Source organism: Zalophus californianus, chromosome 5 (genome assembly GCF_009762305.2).
Source record: "Zalophus californianus isolate mZalCal1 chromosome 5, mZalCal1.pri.v2, whole genome shotgun sequence".
NCBI classification, from domain to species: Eukaryota; Metazoa; Chordata; class Mammalia; order Carnivora; family Otariidae; genus Zalophus; species Zalophus californianus.
In genome coordinates this window covers 63,939,254-63,960,487 of record NC_045599.1, presented here as the reverse complement: position 1 = coordinate 63,960,487, position 21,234 = coordinate 63,939,254, and the positions used below count along the sequence as shown (strand labels likewise).

Sequence of the window (21,234 nt, the reverse complement as noted above, 5' to 3'; positions counted from 1 at the left end):
GTGAAACAAAATAATATGGGTGCTGTGACCATCTGAATGTCCCATGTGATGTGCAGGTAACCTCTGCTGCATGGCTTCCCTTGTCACAGAACATAGCATTCTCTTTGCAGAACTACTTCCTCTCTCCCAAATTAAATTTTCAAAAAGATTATGAATTAATTTCATTTAAAATTGAGGCAATCTGAGCAATCAGATATATATTAGCTGTTGATCTGCTTGGTCCTTTTCAAGTTTCTTCTTACCATTTGTCCATGAATTTTCTTAGGATATCTTAGGTTTAATTACCAATCCTTATTTTACATAGCTCACAGTACTGTAAAAACAGACATTAAATTTACTTACTAGACTTCATTTTCTCATCTCTAAAATTGGACAGCTTTCCAAAAATATTTACTCAGTACCAATTATGTGCACTATACAAAACTAAAACATAACTGTTGCCCTGAATGAAGGATAGTAGATAATGTCCGGCTTGGGAAAAAGACTGGAAAATATTGCTATTTTGTTTCACACTGGCTTTAGGTTATAGTTTAAAAAGTCAGTGGGAATCAAAGGGGACAACTACACAAATCTGGAGACTAAAATAAATGCTTATACACTGAGGATGGTGAAATTTGAATTGAGTCTACAAGAGTGGGATGAATTTGGATAGGGAAGGAGATCACATAGAATAAATAAAAGATTGAGGACAATTGAATAGATAAATGACATACTGAATTATAAGGCCTTTGTAATGTCAAATCACCTAGCTTAACGATCTTTAGTGCTTCCTTTAAGCAGGAAAATGTATCCTAATTATGTCCCCAATGTCTCTTTTATACTAGCTGGGAGATGAGTCATGTTATTTCCCAACTTCCCAGGACTCTGGTTTAGTTTTATAAATTATGTATTTTTTTAACTCAGTGACAAAACAATGAAACTAAAGCTTCCATTCATTTTTTTAAATTATTTTTCCCATTTGTACCTATTCCTAAAGTGAGAAAATCGCAAATGCACTGCTAATTGCTGTTAACATGATTCACTGTTTAACTATATTGTGAAACCCATGTGAGCTATATCACTACTAAACATAGAAAGTGCATTTTGTGGTTCTATTTTAATGAATCTATTTAGTTAATAAACATTAGTTTGAAGCTTTTTTATTAGTTGAAAATCACAAATTTATTTTTCCATGAGATGATCAAATGGTCATTAGAGTAACCATTGTCTTTTGAACCATTATTCCTTTTCTCTCCTGCCCAAAGAAAGTAAATCTGATTTATATGACTATATAATTATGTAAGTCAGTATATATATAATTATTTACATATATAGAGAGAGCTATGCAACTAAAACATAGATGAAGATGTAAGGTTTTCTCTTTGACAAGTCTAGTAATGTAGCTAATTAAACAGCTAAATTTTATTGAGCAACACAGTGGAGTGTATTAAATATTTATCTATATTGTTTTCTTTCTCTTGACAAATATTTATTGAACCCTACAACATTGTAGACTCTGTTCTAAAACTACAGTTATAATGGTGAACAAAAAAGTTACAGCCCTGACCTCATGAAACTCCTAGTCCAATGGAGGAGACTAATAAACATACAAATATATACTTACATACTGACTACATGTGTACAAATTATATATATTACATATTTTGAACTGTAGTCAAATAGATGCCATTCTCCAAATTTAGCACAGGAATCAAAATGCATGTGAAAGACTAATAGCATAGAGAAGACTTTGTAATTCTCTGAATACTTTCAATGCAAACATTATCTGTTGTTTCTCATTGTGTCCCAAACATCGTGCAGTTCTGAGAGTGTATAACTGACCAAATCATTTGCTGTCTGAAGTCTTTGGCTGGGAGAGAATAATATTCCTCTTTGTATTTTCACAAGGAAGAAGTTGGTAATGGCAACTTTTAAGTCCTAAGGCATGTCCTCTTTGGGCCATTGGCCAAAAAACAGATGAACAAACAAATAATAAAACAAAAACCATATGAACCAAAACCTATCTCTAAATACATCTCTGAATACTTCCAGAAGAAACTCTACAACCTATTTAAATGACTAAGTTCACAAATTTGAAATTGTAATTTACTCTTCTTTGCCTTAGTAATCACACACATACACACACACACACGCGTGCACCCATGCACACACACACACAGACACACACACATACATATTCACATTTACAGCATTTATCACCTCACAAGCATGAATAATCATACATACATATTGTTATTTTTTCATCACTGCAGTTGAATCAAAACTTCTGAAATATTGTCAGAATTTAAGAGTATATATTTCTTGTTTCTTTGTTTATGGAAATAATGAATTACAAGATAATTTCAAACTTGCAGAGCATATCTGGTACATAATTAACTAGATTTATAATATAGCAAACAAAATGATCCTTAAATCAATATGAATTGAGTAACATCCATATGTAAAATAGATTATAATATTCTAAGAAATGTATTTTGTGTCTTTCATAATGAACTATTCCTATTTGATGGTGAGCCACAGTGGGTATAGAATTGTTTTTGGAATGGATAGACTTTCCAGGTTATAAAAGTTCACTTAAAACACCCAAGGATAAGACAAAGGAAGACAGGAGATATAAGAATTGTTGATACCATATAGAACTGAAGCCTGTCCAGTGAAGAAGTGTGTGTGTTTTAATATCATATGTGTATCCCTGTAGTACACAGCCCGTCCGGTTTGGGTAGTTACTGTACTTGACAGTTGAGCCTGTGGAACAAAAGAGAAAGGTTGGGAAGGAAGGAGAAAAGAAGGAAGGGGAGTCCACAGGTTGCCTTCTTCTGCCACCTACTAACCCAGTTCATGAACATGTACACTGTCAGACCATCCTAAATAAACAGTGACCAACTTCAAAATCACAGTAGGTTTAGTGTATCAAAACATGGTCATGAGCTCTGTGGAAAAATTATGTGCTGAAAGCCCAGCTGCCCTCAGAATGCAATGCCCAAGGCTGTATGTACTTTCCATCTCACCTGCCTCAGAGATAATTAATTCCTTATGTGTTCTAATATATTTTAAATGGGAACAACAAAACTGGTTATAGTAGTGGCAGAATGTCATGTAGTTGCAAATTAGAGAAAACTAAAACTAAATAAACAATAAAGTAGAAGAATTTTTCCTCAGAATTGAAGGTCCAGATTTGGGTAAGAATATGATTTAGTGGCTGAACCATATCATCAGTAATCTAATTTCTTTCTGTTTTTCCATTCTGCCTTTGAGCAGGATTGGCTTCTTTCTAACGCTGGCTCCCATCATGGTTGCAAAATGTCTGCCAGCTCACTTCTGGGACCACAGGCTTCCTGTCTGGGTCTAAAGGGAAGAGAAAGAGGGTTTTTCCAGACACTTTCTCAGAAGATTAAAGAAACCTCCTTTCCAAGAGCCTCACCTCACCCAAGCACACACAAACTTGATCTTACACATCATTGTCCCCAAATGGGTCATATGCTTACCTAGATGAATAATGGTGGCCAGGAAAATGGAAAAGATTTATTTAGTTCTGAGATACAAGCTTCCCCTCTATATCCAAAGGATAAGTTATCTTCCTCCAAAGTATTGATGTAGATATCCAAATAAATCTGAAGATGATACAAGAGAAAGAGCTTTGAGAGCTGGTGAAGCAACCCCAGTACATATTGTGAAGGGTTTCCTATAAGCCTGCTAATTTGCTGCTGCAGTTCCAACAACTGCACCCATGGCTCTTTCCTATTGCAATAAATTTTGATGGGTATAGCCATCATTCTCAACATTTAATGTTTGTAACAGTCACCTGCTGCACTTTTTTAAAATGCAGAAACCTGAACTAACACCCAAATTCAAATTCAGTAGATCTGGGGCATTTTAGTGAACACCAGGGTGATGTTATGAGCAATGAGGGGGCCGCACATCTAAGTTGTCTATATCAGATATATATTTTTGCTGTCTGTTTTTCTACTGTCACCGTCATTTCAGTACATCCTTCTGCACTGTGACCAGGCAGAGCAATACAGAGTTATTTGTTTAGCTTTGTTTTGCTTAGTGCATGTGTTTTGTTTTGTTTTGTTTTTTGTAAATATTTTATTTATTTATGAGAGAGAGGGAGAATGCAAGAGGGGGAAGGGGCAGAGGGAGAGGGAAAGAAAATCTCAAGCCGACTCTGCACTGATCATAGAGCCTGATTCAGGGCTCCATCCCACGACCCTGAGATCATGACCTGAGCCAAAATCAAGAGTCAGACCCTTAACTGACTGAGCCACCCAGACGCCCCGGTGCATGTGTTTTTAATTTCTGGGATTAAAGGAACTTGCATGTGACAAAGACATATTTTTTGATTTGCTGATTTCAATGAGTTCTGAGAAGCAAATAGGAAAAGTGAAAAATCATTTGGGTAGCATGGCATTATCTTCTGTGGTAATTATTTTACTTAAATGTTGCTAAATAGGCCACTAATGTCTACTTTGAGGCTTATTTGTACCTTTGGGTCTCTAGCTGCCACCTGTTAATAGTTCATGATGCTCTATTTGGTAAAGTAGCTAGCCACCTACAAGACCCTCTTTGCTAGAGAAAACTGCAAGAGTGAATTAATAGTAATACTAACCCTATGTATGTGCCTTTGTGATTGTGTGTGTGTGTGTGTGTGTGTGTGTGTGTATTTTAATAGTATGAGTACTGGTTAGTGACATCTTTGTATTACGAGGAAACGCCATTATGGAGATGTATAGAAACAGAATTCTATGCAGACCTGTGTATCTGCTGACTCTAATATTGCTAATCTGTTACAAAGATATTTTTAGGTATTACAGGCTTAAGTGTAGGTTAGTGCACTGCTTACTCCACAGGCTTTGGTTTTAAGACATTCTACTTGCTAAGACATCTATAAATTTAATTGTCTTTGTTTCTGTGCTGGATAGTTCTTTCCGAAAATTTCTTGCTTATCCATATATAATGGAGGGATAAAATCTTAGCATTTCTAATCTTCCTTAGGCATCACATGCTTAGGATATTTTAACTACACACTCTAGATCTCACCTGCCAGTGTCTATCCCTGGATTGTAAGGGACCTAAAGAAGTTTTCCGGTCCCTACATCCAGTTTTTTTTCCCCATTATGCTTAAGTCCGAGTAACACTATCAGAGATCTAGTCAGTCCTCACTATGTGACTCTATACCCCTTTTTCCCTTTATCTCTTAGTGGATACTGCGTCAACACTTTGGGAGAAAGTAAGGCATAGTGGAAAGATTTTGGTTTGAAAGTCACATTGACATGAGCTCAAATTCAGATTGACTTTAGACAAATTGCTCAGTCACTCTAAACCTCTGTATCAAATATAAGTAATTTTCATCTCATCATAGCTTTATAAATTGAGTTCCTTTCCCCCCACACACACTTTGACTCTCCAGACTTTTACTAATAATGACCATTTAAGTCAGCAGTTCTACAAGGCCTTATGGTATTTTCCTAAAAGGGAATTCCTGGAAGCTACTGACAGTTTTCCACTTTGAACATGTTAAGGTATATTTTGGACATAATAAAGCAGCAAACGGCTTTTTAAATATTTATGTTCTCCACACCATGAACGCCAAGTGTGTTTGCTCTCTCCATTCTTTTATGTGCCAAGGAGACAAGCCAAACCGTGTGAGAGGAAAATACTGTCAGGACACAGAGTCAGTTTGTCTAAAGGTATGCTCTGTGCACAGGTAACCTTAATGGGAAAGAGTAGAGACCGCTCCCTGGCTACACAGTGATACCTTGATTAATGAATCACCTGGGAACAAACCTCCTTTATAAGCAATTCAGCTGAGTAAATTTTTATTTTAAAACTTCCTGGATCAAATGAAATAGTACCGGCTGGTGTCATATAACTCAACGGTAATATTTGGGGTAAGCTGCGCTTGTGTACAGAGCAGAAATACCCCCTCACAGAGTCTGTCTGTTAGTGTAAAGGTGAAGAGGTGGATTCTAGGCAAAATTGTGAAGCAACTTCAGATAAACTCTTTTTTTCACTCTTACAACACCCCCTACACACACATAGCAGATTATTACCCTTGGAGACTGGCTGCTCTTAAAAATTCGTCCCTTTTAAAACAGGAATCAGACTGAATCACACTTTGAGTTATAGTTCATGTTACCTTATATTGATGTTATTTAGTAATGTCTTGGGGCACCTCAATGGCTCAGTCAGTTAAGTGTCCAACTCTTGATTTCTGTTCAGGTCATGATCTCAGGGTTGTGAGGTCGAGCCCCGTTGGGGACTCCACACTGGGCATGGAGTCTGCTTAAGATTCTGTCTCTCTCTCTGCACCACCCCCTCAAATTTTTTTTTAATTCCTCCCTTTTAAAACAGGAATCTGAATGATTCCCACTTTGAGTTATAGTTCATGTTACCTTATATTATCTAGTAATGCCTCAATCCTGGCTACAAGTTAATACCATTGAAAGAGATTCTGACTTAATTGGTTTGAGGTAGGGCCCAGAGTTTGGCATTCTAATATAAATTCCCGTGGTTGTGAACCACTGCTTTAGCATAAAGTTGTATTTTCATATTGTGGCCTTTCCTTTTATAATATCCCTGTTTATCATTTGTGGGTTGTAGACCACGGCGTCAAAACCACTTGGGGTCAACCTTCAAAATTCAGGTTTTTGTGGCTTCACCACAGAATCACCACTTCTGAATCTTAAAGTGTGTGATACGTGTGAGTTGAGTGTGTTTGTGTGTAACCCCTATCTCTTTTATAAAATGTCTACTTCGTGGAACAAAATTTTTACTATCCACAATGCCTTTTGATTCCTCTTTGCTAATAGAAAATTCCCACAAAGTGGTGATGGTAGGGTATTCATATGTTATATACAATTTATATTTTTAAATAATATAATTCATAATAATTATAATTTACACTCAAACTAAATAAAGTCAATCTTGTTTGCAAAAAGGAAGGGAAATCAGATTCAGACAACTGAATGGTCTTTTCTAATAAATATGTATTTTAGAGTATAGAAGTATATAAATGTTAATTTAATGTAAATGCCCATTAATTTGTCATTATCCAATTATCTAATGGCAGATTTCTAATGTATTCACAAAATTACAAGTCAGGAGCTTATAGTCATTGTTTGAAAATGCAAAATATATTTATGTTATATTTATGTTCAATTTCTCTTTTTCTCTCTCTCTCCCTCCCCACCCCTATCCACCCCCACCCTTTCCCTGTCCCCACTTCACCTCTTTTCCTCTTATGACAGCATCAGATGAAGAAGAGCCAACTTCAGCAGGTAAAGTTCCTATGTTGCTAATAAGATTATTTCTATTTAACTTAATGCCCCTATTAATGGACCCTTCATCCTTTGAAGTGGATTTTTTTCAGGTTTCAGCCAAAAAAACTAGCACTGTTTTATTTATTGACTTTTATTTCTTGGACCCATTATGCTGTCCCAGATTAAATTATGTTGGCTATAAATTTTAAATAAAAAAAGAATTGAGGATAAACTACCACAGAGGAAAACACAATATAAAATATCACATCAACATTAAAGAATAAGGAAATGAGAAAATTAAAACATTAAGAAAAATGCCCAAAATAACAAAATGAGGAGGAAAAACTAAAATGATAAAGTGCAGAAAATTAATAAAATGAGCAGAATGAAAAAAGAAAATGGTAAAGTGACCTTCCATGATAGAATATTGCATTATCAAATATATAACTGGCACTAAACATGCTATTCATTTAAGGATAAAAATCATATTGTGTCAAACACTTTATTTAAAACAAATTTTTACAGTTATAACTTAATGCTACTGAAACTTGGCATCATAACTTTGCTTCTCATCCAGCTAACCAGCATTTATCAAGCACAGCCTCAAGTTTGAACTAAGTACTATGAAGAATGCTAATGGTAGAGAAGGCGTTGTATCTTCTAGGTTCTAGGACAATGGGATGGATCAAAGAGAAATGCCAGGAGCCTGAAGACCAGACACATTTATAAGGATAAAATAGGTGGCACAGCTGTTGTGGTTAGCAATAAATAAAAGGCCCAGGCAGACCAGCAACATCAGGAAAAGGGAGTCAGGTCCTGAGATGTAGGGGTCAGAGGCTGGTCTGAAGAGAAAAAACAGATCTCAGCACTAGATTCCTTCTTAGACAAGTAATTGCGGAAAGGAGTTAAGTCTGAGAGACAAGAGCAGGAAATGGTTACTGAAGCCAATGAACAAAAGGCAGCCTGATTTTATAGGAAGGAGGGGGTAATCTAGCCCAGTTACTGGAATTTAGGTACAAGGTAGGGTCATTTCAATTCATAGACCTAACTTATTTCAACTGGTTCCAGACTTCCTGATTTCTACCTTCCTCCAAAAGTGGCTGGGTGGGGATTTTTACCTGTAGGAGTAAATTTGAAAGATTAAAAATTCAGTGGAAGAAAATGAAGTAGATGTCACAAAAATCTTTCATAAACCCCAAGGATGTCTTATTGCATGATACTTATTATAATTCCTTTGATAATGGAATCACAGAATTAGATAAACTCTCAATTATATGAGCTCCCTATCATTTTCTCCCAGTCTAGTCAATAATGTGTGGCCCATTTTTAGGAGCAATCTAATCACATGACTCAATAGCAAACTCATCCCTTGCTATGACTCCTCTTGTCTAGTTCCTGACTTCTTTTTGCCCTAACTTGATGCATTAGTGTTCACTGGGTTGCCCAAAGATTCTGTATTTCTCAACCTTAGTTGAGTTTTCTCTTTGTATCAATCCTTAATGAGCAAGATGCCTTTCTAGCCCAGGCTCATTCATCTCCCATCTTACACCCCACACCTTGCTCTGTTGCCTGCCAAACAATTTTGGTGCCAATGCAAAAGAATTATGATTTTTGCATAGTGAGGATTAATTTTAACATAGTGTAAATGATATTTAAGTATATACCTATTTCTTGGTGTGATTTTATTATTTTAAAGTTATTTTAATAATTTATCTGCCTACTAAGAAAACTTCTGGCAAATGCAACGGAGTATTTTTTTCCCTAAATATTTATTTTACTTTACAGTGATCTGAACATCATAAAGTTTAAATTATGGTTTAAAAGTATTTTTGTTTTTAGATGTGACCGGATGTTTTTGTTGTGATTTTAGCACAGACTTTTAGAATAGAACAAAAAGGTATTCTTAAGGAATATTTTAACGAAATATTTCATATACAGATCAGCATTGAGAAAATTTGTCATTTAGGAAAGCAGGCACTCCTTCTATATAAAAACTGCCAGTGGGAGTTAAATGTTTCCCTTTTAATTTTATCAAAGTACATAATAAAAAGAGTATTGTGTAGTATTAAACCTTTTGACAAAATATTTATTATGAGATTTGTGAAAACTTGGTTTCATAAGGAATGTGAATAGTTGTGGAAAGTGGATTATGATTATTTTAGTTCTTTTTGGTACCATTTGCCACCAGTTATTTCAACATTTTTCTTAAATGAATATTTATTGTCTGTTTACATAATATTCTTCTTTATTAATATTTATTCAAAATACATGTTTTATTTAAAACTGTTACACAGAATATATTTATTTCATAAATGGTTAATAATTCTCTGTTTCTACTCTCATCTTCTTCCATTAACAGAATTTATCTAGAATAATCTTTTCTAAGCTCAGACTCATGTCATGGTCCTTTATTTTTTCTTTCTTTCCTGGTATTTCTCCATACTGTTTATATCATCAATGAAATGCAATCTTTTGTTTGCCCCCCAAATTTTACCTGAATCAAACATTTATATGTTCCTACATGATATCTTCAATATCCTTATCAGACTCATATTCTTCCTTCAGATTCACAGCATAATTGGACAGTAATTCCTTCAAATACATACTTTAATTTCTTTAAATTAAATAATTTGAATGTTTCCAGTAGAAGATCTGCTACTCCTCAAAATTCAATAGAAGAAGAAATTGTGAAGTAAATGGGGGTGTCACAGCCTCCTGATTATTAGTTATTAACATATGAATTATGAATTAAGAATGATCATTTTAAGCAAATCTACACATGACATCAGTGCAGGTCCCTAGTGGATACTGCTACTGAATGATACTATTTATTAAAAGTTTGCAGTGTATGGATACTGTATAACAAATCTAGGTTGTTTTTACCCCACAGGTATGCAGAATTGGATTAATTATAATTCCCCAATGTGACAAATTCTCATTGTTCAGAACTATTTCTAAAAAGAATAATAGGTTTCTATCTTGAATAATATATAGTGTGAAAAAATCAGAATGATAGACAATATAACTGAGAATTAATGAGATATTAGATAGTGTTTCACACGTTATAATGCTACAAAATGATATAGGCCTTTCTCTTTACAATAGAGCCTATTTGATTAGCCTTTAATTTAGAATTATTATGACTGCTATTATTAAAACAGATAACTGAACCCTCTAGTCTGTGTCCACATTACAATGTTTACAATATTTTCAAGCTTTATTCTGTGTTTATTTATTCAAATATACCTAATTTCTCTTATTTGAACTTCTAAATTGCCATGCAAAAAAGTAAGCACTTAATAACTGCTTTTTTTTGTGTGTTATTTTGTGGAGGGGAAGCATAATACATCACATCTGCATTTCTCCTCTTGGGGATATATCCTGTTATTGAATATAGAGCATCTGCTTGTTAATCATTCAGCTCTGAAGGTTCTGATGGGATGCATTAGCCTAGAGGAACATGTTTTGTAGCATCTGAGTTACTAGGGCAGTTTCACCTAACACCTGTTTCTATAACTACTGAAAGCTCCTTTTTATTTATCTTAGTTGAATCTTATGCTCAGATATTTAAACATCTTATTTCATTGAGTATAAAGAGCACACCCATGAACTATACAAGAAATCTATTCAAACTAGGTTATATCCCAATAATTACAAACTAATGAGATTCATATTTTTGGAGTGGCCATACAGATGCTGTACTTTGAAATGAATCACCTTTAGTGGTGATATATATGATCCAATTATGTTGCTATTGCTCAAATAGTTTTTGGAAGCTCTCTTTTGAAATTTCCTTCAGAATCTGCTTATGACATTGTAACATAAATTATTCCTTTATAGTTTCAGAACTGTGCTACTATATTCATCAGACTTTGGACTAATAAATATGCCTTCAAAAACAAAGATTTACAATTATTAAGAATGTGTAGTGTGTGTGTATCTGTGCGTGTGAAATATAGATCAGTTTATAACTTTGAAAAGAAATCAGTTTACAACTTTTGAAAGGTGATACACAATATTTAGATTAAATTCCATAAAATAACACTCTTTAATAAAGTTAAGTCAGTGGCTGCTTCCCACTCAGTTGCACAAATCCAATTTTCATTTATCTTTTATTTAAATTTCATAATAGGGAGAGGCTTCATAAACTGATTATACCAATACTTTTGTCTGTGTCCTTTAAAAAATTAAGACATTTGCATTAGAAAATTGACTTCTACAAATGAGCTAATCTATATAAAAATTTAATTTATTAACCATAAGGTATATTAAATCAAGCTTATTCTCACATAAATTTCCTCATTCCTCTTAATTTATTTTGTCTTATTAGCTAGTATTTTACCTCTCTGGAAATACCATTTATTCATCAAGTTGATGAAATCATTATAAGAATAACAGCAGGGCCAGAAATGAGAAGTGTTATTGAATGGGATCAAAATTGGTCAAAAACGGGCTTGTGGAAGTCTTAGAGCTCTACAGTAGGACAGTGGCTAAAATTAAAACCAAATACTGTTTTATTCTTACCACCGCAAAAACAAAGCTTGATTTTTTTTTCTTTTTCTCTTGCCTAAGGAGAGATTTTTAATTGTTCTGTCACTTTTTTTTTTTAATATTAAAGAACTGGGTTTGGGCTTATATAAATACTGAGCTAACAAATAATAACAAAAAGTTATGATTAGAAAAAATGGAACTTTCAGGTGAATGTAAAAGACCACCAGCTATGTTAAAACACTAAACTTTGAAAGCTATACTGTTCTTTACATGTTTATAATGTTAAAATTTCATAGTTTACTTAAATGTTAAACTTATTTGAGGACTATCGATATCTGATCCCACTTGGTAGTGTTGATAGACATTGCCACCTGGATACAGTAGTTTCTAATAAACTAATTGTGATCTCTGCGATGCCCATCAGAGATCCAGACAATAGTGATGGGGCACGCCAGAGCATCATCATTTTCACTGTTTCCTTCTAAATCTTTTAATATGTTTAATCTTTCAAAAGACCAGCTTGGCCACTGAGGAAGTACACACAACACCAATCATCTACACATATAATAGAACACTGATGGGCAGTAGTAAAGATTTATAACTGTAGTTTTACATATATAAATATATATTTATGCCTTATAGATAAACCATATGTATATGGTTACATGGATAAACCGTGTGTGGGTGTAAATATATGTATATATATGTATGTATGCATGTGTGTGTGTGTATATATATATATGTTTAAAACAAATGTTACATATTTCTGCAGCTAAACACAGTACACAGAGTAATTAGATATTTTTCTCTAACTTTTAAAAATATTCAATTTTGGCCCTACAAAAGCTTCCCTTCTGTTTATAGTGAATTTTGTGATTTTCTTAACTATGGTATAGATTTCTTTTAGACTCTTTCCTGGTTTTTTTTTTATGAAATTTAATTCTACATGGCTGACTTTGTTCAATTATTCTACAACCCATGCATTTTGAAAATGAATAATATCTTACCATATTATTCTCTAATGAACAAGAGTTGTTTTTGCATTCTGATCTTAGCACTTTACTTCCTTGCAGTCTGAAATAGAGGTTCACATCCTCGTTTTTGTTCACCTTACATTTGTTACACATTTTCTTCTTTTCTGTATAGACATATTTTCCCTTCAGTGCCTGGAGCAACTTTACTAATTATTTTATCAAGTATATTCTTGTTCATAAAGATATGCTAAGGAGGCTTAAATATTAAAAAAACTTATATGTAAAAACCAGAAGTTTGTTGCTATGATCTCTAAAAACCAGAAGTTATTATCTGCAGATTCTCAATGGAATAAGGAGGAAACCATTGCTTCTAAAGATTTGGCTTTGTCCAGTTTACTGAGGCTTTAGTGAAAACACCAAATAGAGCTAACATTTTTTTTATAAAACAAAACATTTTATTGATGTGTGACATTATATTGAACTGTAAGAAAAAATATAGTTGTTATTTAAATCTCTGTTTTATGTAGATAGTATTTTTTCATGTTTTTACTAAGATAAACTTCACTGTAGTATAGGATCATGTTACCAGTAGGGAATTTGAGAGATTACCTACTCCATATCTTTCTCTTTAGACAAGTGTAAGAATATGTTTATAACTCTATGAATATAGATATAGTTATATAATCTATCATCTTTCCCCAAAAAGTGTAAATCTGAACTTGAAGTAAAGTTAAAATATTGCCAAGAAATAAGTGAAATAACAAAAATCCCTCATAGTATAACTTGAAGATATAATTTCCTCAGTAGTATATGTTAATATCTAGCAATGCATACATTCTAAAAACAGTTATTGTGTGACATGCTTTTATTTATTCATTCATTCATTCATTCATTCATTTTTGAGAGAGAGCAGGGCAGAGGGAGTGAGTGAATCTTAAGCAGGCTCCATGCCCAGAGCAGAGGCTGTCGTGGGGCTTAAATCTCAAAACCGTGAGATCATGAGCTGAGCCGAAATCAAAAGTTGGACCTCAACCAACTGAACCACCCAGGTGCTCCTGTGTGACATGCTTTAGTTGTAAAAGAAAAGTCAGTTTAATGTTGCTTGATTAATAAGGGATTTTATGGGCTCACAGAATTGATAATAACTCATTGATATCACTAAAAATCTGTGTTTGAAACAACCAGCTACTCAAGCCCTTCCCCTGGAGCATAAAGTTAATTTCTGCTTTCTCTTGGGATCAGGAGCTAAGGGGCAGATACATGAACAAGAATCAGGGTACTCTTTTGGAAGAGACAGGTGGAGGTATATACTAGGTCAATGATCAGTAAAGTTTATAAGTAACCGTTATAAGACACCTTGTTGTCATTTTTAACTACTTTCTTAGTTCTTCTACACTTTGGTATGTTTTTTGTATTATTTTATAAAAATTCTTAGGAGACTCTGGAAATCTGATAGTTGAAAAATACCTCAATACACATCTCAGTAATACTAAAGTCTGTATTCATATTTGCAATGTTTTACATCATGACTTTTAAAATCTCATCTTCACTATGTATTTTCTCTCATATGCTTAAAAATATTTTATGCTTGCCAAAACTGCCTATATGTTATTACCTTTATTGAACTAATCTCTTTTTTGCTTTAATGATCTGTTTCTACAGAAACTACTAAGTTGCTCAACTCTAGTTCTTATGTGCTACTAACTGTAATCTTCCTCTCCCACATTTCAAAAAAATGCCAGTCATGTTAAATTTCATTGTCCAGAAATTCCTAAGAGCATTAGATACTATCATTACTTAGCTTAACCCAGGCTGATATTATCTTATTATAGATAAACATTTTTTATCATGAACTTATAGCCAAAACATAATAATTTTGTTTAGAATATTAGAAAATGGCCATTCAAATTTAGTAAAATTTTTAAACTTGGGGAAAAAATGTGACTTAATCTTTGCATGTATGTTGCTGCAGCTTTAAAAATTCAACTTTTTGAAGCTCACTTCCATCATAATGTTGAAAAATAACTCCAGAGGAGGTGTAAATAAAATTTTGATTTAATGTTTGTAGAAATTTCATATTATTTCAATTAATAATAGTTAGATTTTGTGCTGTTGACCTTTAGAATACTGGGAGAAAAAACAAAAATTAAACCCAAGTTAATGTTAAGCTCAAATACTGAAAAATCACCAAATTAAAAACAAAATGGTCAGAAAAGTATACAAATGGAAGTGGAGAGTGTATCAGTAAGGATTCTCCAGAGAAGCAGAACCATATAGGGACACCTGGGTAGCTCAGTTGGTTAAGCATCTGACTCTTGATTTTGTTTCAGGTCATAATCTCGGGGTTGTGAGATGGAGCCCCACCTCAGGCTCCATGCTGAGTGTGGAGCCGGCTTAAGATTCTTTCTCTCCCTCTCGCATGCCTCTACCACCCACTCCTGCACACTCCCTCTCTCCCTCTCAATCAATCAATAACCCATATGTGTGTATGTGTATAAATACATAATATATATAGTCTAAGATTTATTTTAAGGAATTGACTCACATGATTGTAGGCTTTGGCAAGTCCCAAATCTGTAGGGCAAGCCAGGTCAGCTGGAAACTCAGGTAGGATTTTTATGTCACAGTCTTGAGTCAAAGTTCTTTTTCTCAGGGGAACCTCAGGTTTTACTCTTAAGGCCTTTAATTGATTGATTGGATGAAGCCCACCCACATTATAGAGGCTAATCTGCTTTTTTAAAGTCAACTGATTGTAGACAGCTACAAAATATCTCCACAGGAACATCTAGACTAGTATTTGACCACGGGAACTGGACACCATAGTCTTAGCCAAGTTGACACATAAAGTATAACCATCATAGAGAGCGAATAAAAATTATGTAAATGTAAAATATTTTAATTCTCAATAAAACTATTTCCAGAGAAACAGATAAACATAATTTGTAACATTTAATAATGTGCTTGTTGCTTCACCATCTGTACACACATAGACTTTGAGCTTCTTTAATTTTTAATCTTCCCTATATTGGTTGGATTTATCTTTAAGGCCATCTCCAGTTGTCTGGCCCATTTTTTTGCTGTCTGTAGTTTCACCTCAAAGTTTAATACAAATAGATCACTGAGAAGTATTAATTTAATATTCCAGGGATTTGTGGGCTCTCAAGGAAGGCATTAAACTTTCTGGTTCATGATGGATAAGATAAAACTCCATGGACTTGTAAGCCTGAACCTATACTTTTAGTGTTTTTATCTTCAGATAAATAGCTATCTCCTGCCTATAAAGTATTTTCCTTTTACAGCTTTCATTTTCATCATCTGTAAAATGGGATAATAATAATGCCCACCTTAGAGGTTTGCTATAGGGATTAAACGTGATGATACATTATAGCACTTACCACATGATGCCCATTCTATAAGTACAGGGAATATAAACGTTATTTTTACTTTCGTTATCATCAGTGTTATTTTCCATATTATTATTACTATTATTGTTATTATTTTGATTATGATTTTTAGGGAATATGTGGAGTGTTCTGTGTACAGTATTTTATTTAACTTTCACAATAAAGCAATACAGCTTAAAGATAAAATATAACTATATACCTATAATCTATCTGTCATCTATCTGTCTATCTATATTCCTGCTTCTAGAGGAGAACACTGAATTTTAAAGCATAAAGAAATATGCTCAAAGTCATATAATTAACAAGTAACAGCAGCAAGATTCAAATTCAACTTTCCCTGGGAAAACTTGTACTTATTCTACTTCAGCAAACTCTGCCTTTTTATTCGCTTGTAAATAGTTTTAAATAATATATATTTCTTTCAATTATAAAAGCAATACACAGTTATTCAATCTTTATGCATATATTATAAAACTGAAACTAATAGCGTGCAAAATTTTACCTATCATTTTAAATGATGGTCTGATTGCTATAGTAATTTATGGGCCTTGTAAATATTCTTTAAAAGAGTAAAATAGGAAATGAAAATCCACCTGACTGCCTCCATCTATATTGAATATTTGCATTAAAAAAAAAATAGTCTGCCTCAATCTAGCAGCTCTTACAGTCTTCTCCATCCCAGTGGCTCAGGATGGAAACTGGATATAATTTGTACCCTTCTCCATTACCCCTCTGGATGCATTTTCTAAGACTGCCACCCTGTCCTTCTGTTTCTGTAAAACCAGCACAAACCCTGGGCACATTCCTGTCATAGGCAGGGCTGTGCACTCACAGATCCGTCTGATGGCTTCTCCCAAAGGTGTCTGCATGACTACTTGATCACATCTTTCCCGTCTTGATCCAAAGATGTCTTCTCAGGAAGGCCTGCCTTCTGTTTGTCTCTAAAAAGGTCACATCTTTTCCACTTTGTCAGGTCTCCTGGTCTGCTTTATTTTTTAATGTTAGCACTGTCTGAGCACTCTACATATATCACTTCTTTATTGTCTATCCAGGCTGAATATAAATTCCTGAGGCATGGGATTTTTTTTTTTTTTTTTGGTCTATTTTATTCGCTACTGAATCTCCACCTACTAGAATGATGTTTGGTATATGATAGATGCTTAATAAATACTTGTTGTATGATTGAATTAATGAATAAAGTCAGCCATACTGATTATATGCTGATTTTAAAGCACTATCAACCCAAGAACATACACAGTTCTTCTTTATAAAATGAAATAGGGGGGTGATGATAGATGTATTTCCCCATTTAAGAAATAAATAAAGGATAACACTAATAATTTGCTAAGAATCTTAAAGATACTTTAAAATTACTGCAATCTGTTGGCATTGGTCTTTGTTTTTCTGCTTTTGTTGCACTAGAGTAAATGTGTTTTGCTTGGTAATTCTTTCAGGGTGGTGTCCTCAGAATGTCAGTAATTTAACCATTGTTAGTAATTACTGTGTGGAAACTGCAGCAGTGATTTTAAGAACCCTCAGACTTGACAGCAACCATAATCCAGTTCTGGGCATGGGCAGGAGAGTGGGTGGCTCAGGGCAGGGAGGCAGCACATAATGCAGGAAGCTGCACACAGGGACCTGGCAGGCCTGCGGGGCCACTGGGCTACCTGAGTTTGAACTCCAAGAGGAATGAGAAAGGGCCTGCAGTTGTTTAGTATCATAACTTAGTCATGACCACGTCCTTATTGATTCCTGTCTCCTCAAGTTCACAGACACTTCCGAGAAATCTTTTTTTTTTTTCAAAGTTGCATGGATGGTAGATTTTTTTAGGACTTTGAGTAGCACATTTAAAAATAAAATGTACCTGGGCATAGTATATTTTGGGGATACACTTAAAAAAAAGATGGTTGCCCAAAGCAGACTTTCAATTGCTAGAATTCACCAAGATTTAGAGGTTCGTTCCCTATTTATTCAGCTAATTTTCTGCTTCTCTAAACAGAAGTCTAAATGAGAAATACCCAGTATTTTTTATCCAATTTAAGTGATATGCTTAACATAATACCCATATCTATTCATATCTAATTCTCTGCTTCTCTAGACATAAATCTAAACAAGAAAATCTCCAGTATTTTTCTTTATCTAATTTAAACAATGTCCAGTATTTTTATCCAATTTAAATAACATTGTTGATTGTTTCAAAAGCTTACCAGAGGCTTTTGGAAAAGAATGAACAATCCAGTCCTCAAAAATAAAAACAAAGAATAAAACCCACTGTACATATCTGCCAGTGATTTGTGCCAGGGCTTTAGATGTTCTACAGAGGACATCATGATGCCTGCCTGAGACAGAGGCACTCTGAAATTACTTCATCCCATAACTTAGGGTTGAAAAATGGATTGAGAGGAATTCTGCAAGTACTGAGCTACTAATATAAACAAAGCTACAATAAGAATAATTGGAAAGTGAACAGACAGGGATTTTTTTCCCCTGGAATTTTAACATTCTGCACCTTCACCTATCTAAACACATTGTTTTACACTGTTTTATTTATAAGATCATCAAGAAACCACTGACAATTCTGATTCATGTTGAGTTCCTATGATATGCCAATCCTTCGTCTGATAATCTTTAGGCAGAATACTCAAGGAATTTGTCTAACTTTCGAGATTGTTGAGAATTCATAGAGCTGTAGAAAAGGAAGATTAGCATATTTTTAAGTAACTTGAGTTTTCAAAGGTGATTTTATTTTCATTCTCTTTTGTGTCTGTCTCCCAGTTACTCTGTGCTCCCTGACACTTGGGTTGGTGGTAGGAGGTTGAGGGATAAAACTAATGATTCACACTAATTTTATTCTTATTCTGGAAATAAGGGAACCAACAAAAGCTGGTCCCTTAAGGCATTCTTTCATTTTACTCATGAAACCTGTACCTGGTTTTTATGACCCGTCACACCATGTTTCTTCTCCCTAGGAGATAACAGCCTCCTCTATTCCAAGTCATACATGCTGTGTTCATTCTTACCTCAAAGCTTTAATTCACATTTTTCTGTTTAGAGCATGCTTCTCTTTCCCTGTCATATCTCCAAAACCTATCCATCTTTCACACTCACAAGATGTGGAGAGGCAATAGTTTCTATCCTTAAAGGGTTTTAGTTCCTTTGTTATGTTCTGGATCTGCATTGGAGTTGTTTTTCCACTTAGGCTGGGGACTCACATTTGACTATGAGTCATCCTTCTATTGCATTCCCAACAATGCTGAAAACAGTCAGGGATGAATACCTGTTTCATGATCTCTAGATAATATCATTAAAAGTGTTATCACCTGTTGAGATCATAAAACAGAGAGGAGGGAGAGGGAGAGCGATCGATCAAATGAACAGTGCTTTTCAAATATAGAAAATATGTAAACTGTATCATAGTACCCATACGCAGGCACTGGATTTGTGCAGATTGCAACTATGTAAGTCACTTTTCTTGATTTATATCATTCTCTTATCACTTTATCTATAGCTATGTTTCCCAATGTTTCCACAACCAATTACCATAACCCTGGTGATATAAAACAACACTAATTTATTCCCTCACAGTTCTGAAGATCAGAAGTCTGAAATCAGGGTGTCATCAGCATTGTGCTCCCGCTGAGCACTCTAGGGAAGAATCCTTCCTTACCTCTTCCAGTTCATGGTGGCTGCAGCATTTCTTGGCTTCCTTGGCTATAGCCACATCACTCCGATCTCTGCCCCATATTGGCATTACCTTTTCCTTTTAAGTCTGTGGCTTCTCTTATTCTTTCTATTATAAGGACACTTGTCATTGGATTTAAGACCCACTCAGGTACTCTAGGATGATTTCACTTCAAGATCCTTAATTAGGATCTTTTTTTTTCAAATAAGGTAACATTCAGAGGTTCCAGGGATTTGGCTGTGGACGTATCTTTTGGGGGAATACTATTCAACCTACTCCAGCAGCTGAAGTAAGATGTGGTAAATAAATATAAAATAAATTAGCTTATTTTCTGGACCTGAAATTTTTAAGTAAATGAACATGTTAATGTATAATGAAAGATTCAAAAGAGTTGGTAGAATATTTGTTCTTGTACTTCCGATATTTTGAACTTCCTGGCTTAAAAAATTGGTCATAAAAATATAATGATGAGATCCTAGTTTACTCAATAAAACAACATGGATAGCATTCATAAAGCCTGCAGATTTTGTCAGAACCTTAGCCAATATAATTCAATAAAGGTGAAGCTAACCTCAGTATCAGTGGAAATTGTTTATGTTCGAAGAAATGATTTCTAGGTAAAAAATAAATTAGATTAATAGGTAATATTTTAACTCTATGGTTGTTTGTGAAACATCTGGAGAGAGAAAAACCAGAGATAATCAATATTATAACCACATTATAAAGTAGCTTCTTTTCATTTTAAAGAAGAAAAATAATATTCACAAATTTCTTCTTAAATATTTTGACATAACTTTATAATTGCTTGATGTTTTATTGAGTCTCCAACCTTAATGCTGGATTCATTAATTTGTAAATGCCAGGAAAAGAAAAGCAGAACCACAGATTATAGAAACCTAAATGCCTTTGTTTTACCCAGTCAGCTTAGAAGAAACACAGAATTAGAAAACATAAAACTAAACCTTACCTTATTTCCATTTCAGTTTTATCATTTATTGGCAGAAAAAATCAGCTCAATATGGATGATCTGTTTTGAATAGAAAATAAATATTTACTGTGGTAAATGAGAACAGTATTTTGTCCAAATTCATTTTAGCAATTTGGGAGCTAAAGCTTGATCTTACTGTGAAGAATACAGGGATTTTGAAACTATTGCTACTTTAAATTTCACTTTCATGATCATTTTAACATATAAATCTTGTTGGTAAACTACCAATATTTTTTACATCTAGAAAATGTCCCTTGAGGGGAGTGATGCTAAAAGATGAATTAGAATGGGCTTAGAAACAAGTCTAAGCTCTTTCTAGATTTAGGTAGCAAGAATCAAGTTGTCCCACTATGATGTCAAAACGACTCCTGGGAAATCATCATGTTGAGTAACTTGAGGGATAGAGCAGAAAATACCAGTAGATTGCTGTAAA

At 34.1% G+C, this 21,234-nt stretch overlaps 1 protein-coding gene across 2 annotated transcripts in view; it reads left to right on the top strand.

The window, feature by feature from the left end:
* The window catches only part of EDIL3 (EGF like repeats and discoidin domains 3), a 415,865-nt gene that overhangs the window by 136,728 nt on the left and 257,903 nt on the right, over positions 1 to 21,234 (top strand). For both annotated transcript variants that reach the window (XM_027606749.2, XM_027606748.2), the window contains exon 3: positions 7,251 to 7,280. In XM_027606749.2, coding sequence (XP_027462550.1) covers positions 7,251 to 7,280 — 30 coding nt within the window. The remainder of the gene's footprint in view (positions 1 to 7,250; positions 7,281 to 21,234) is intronic.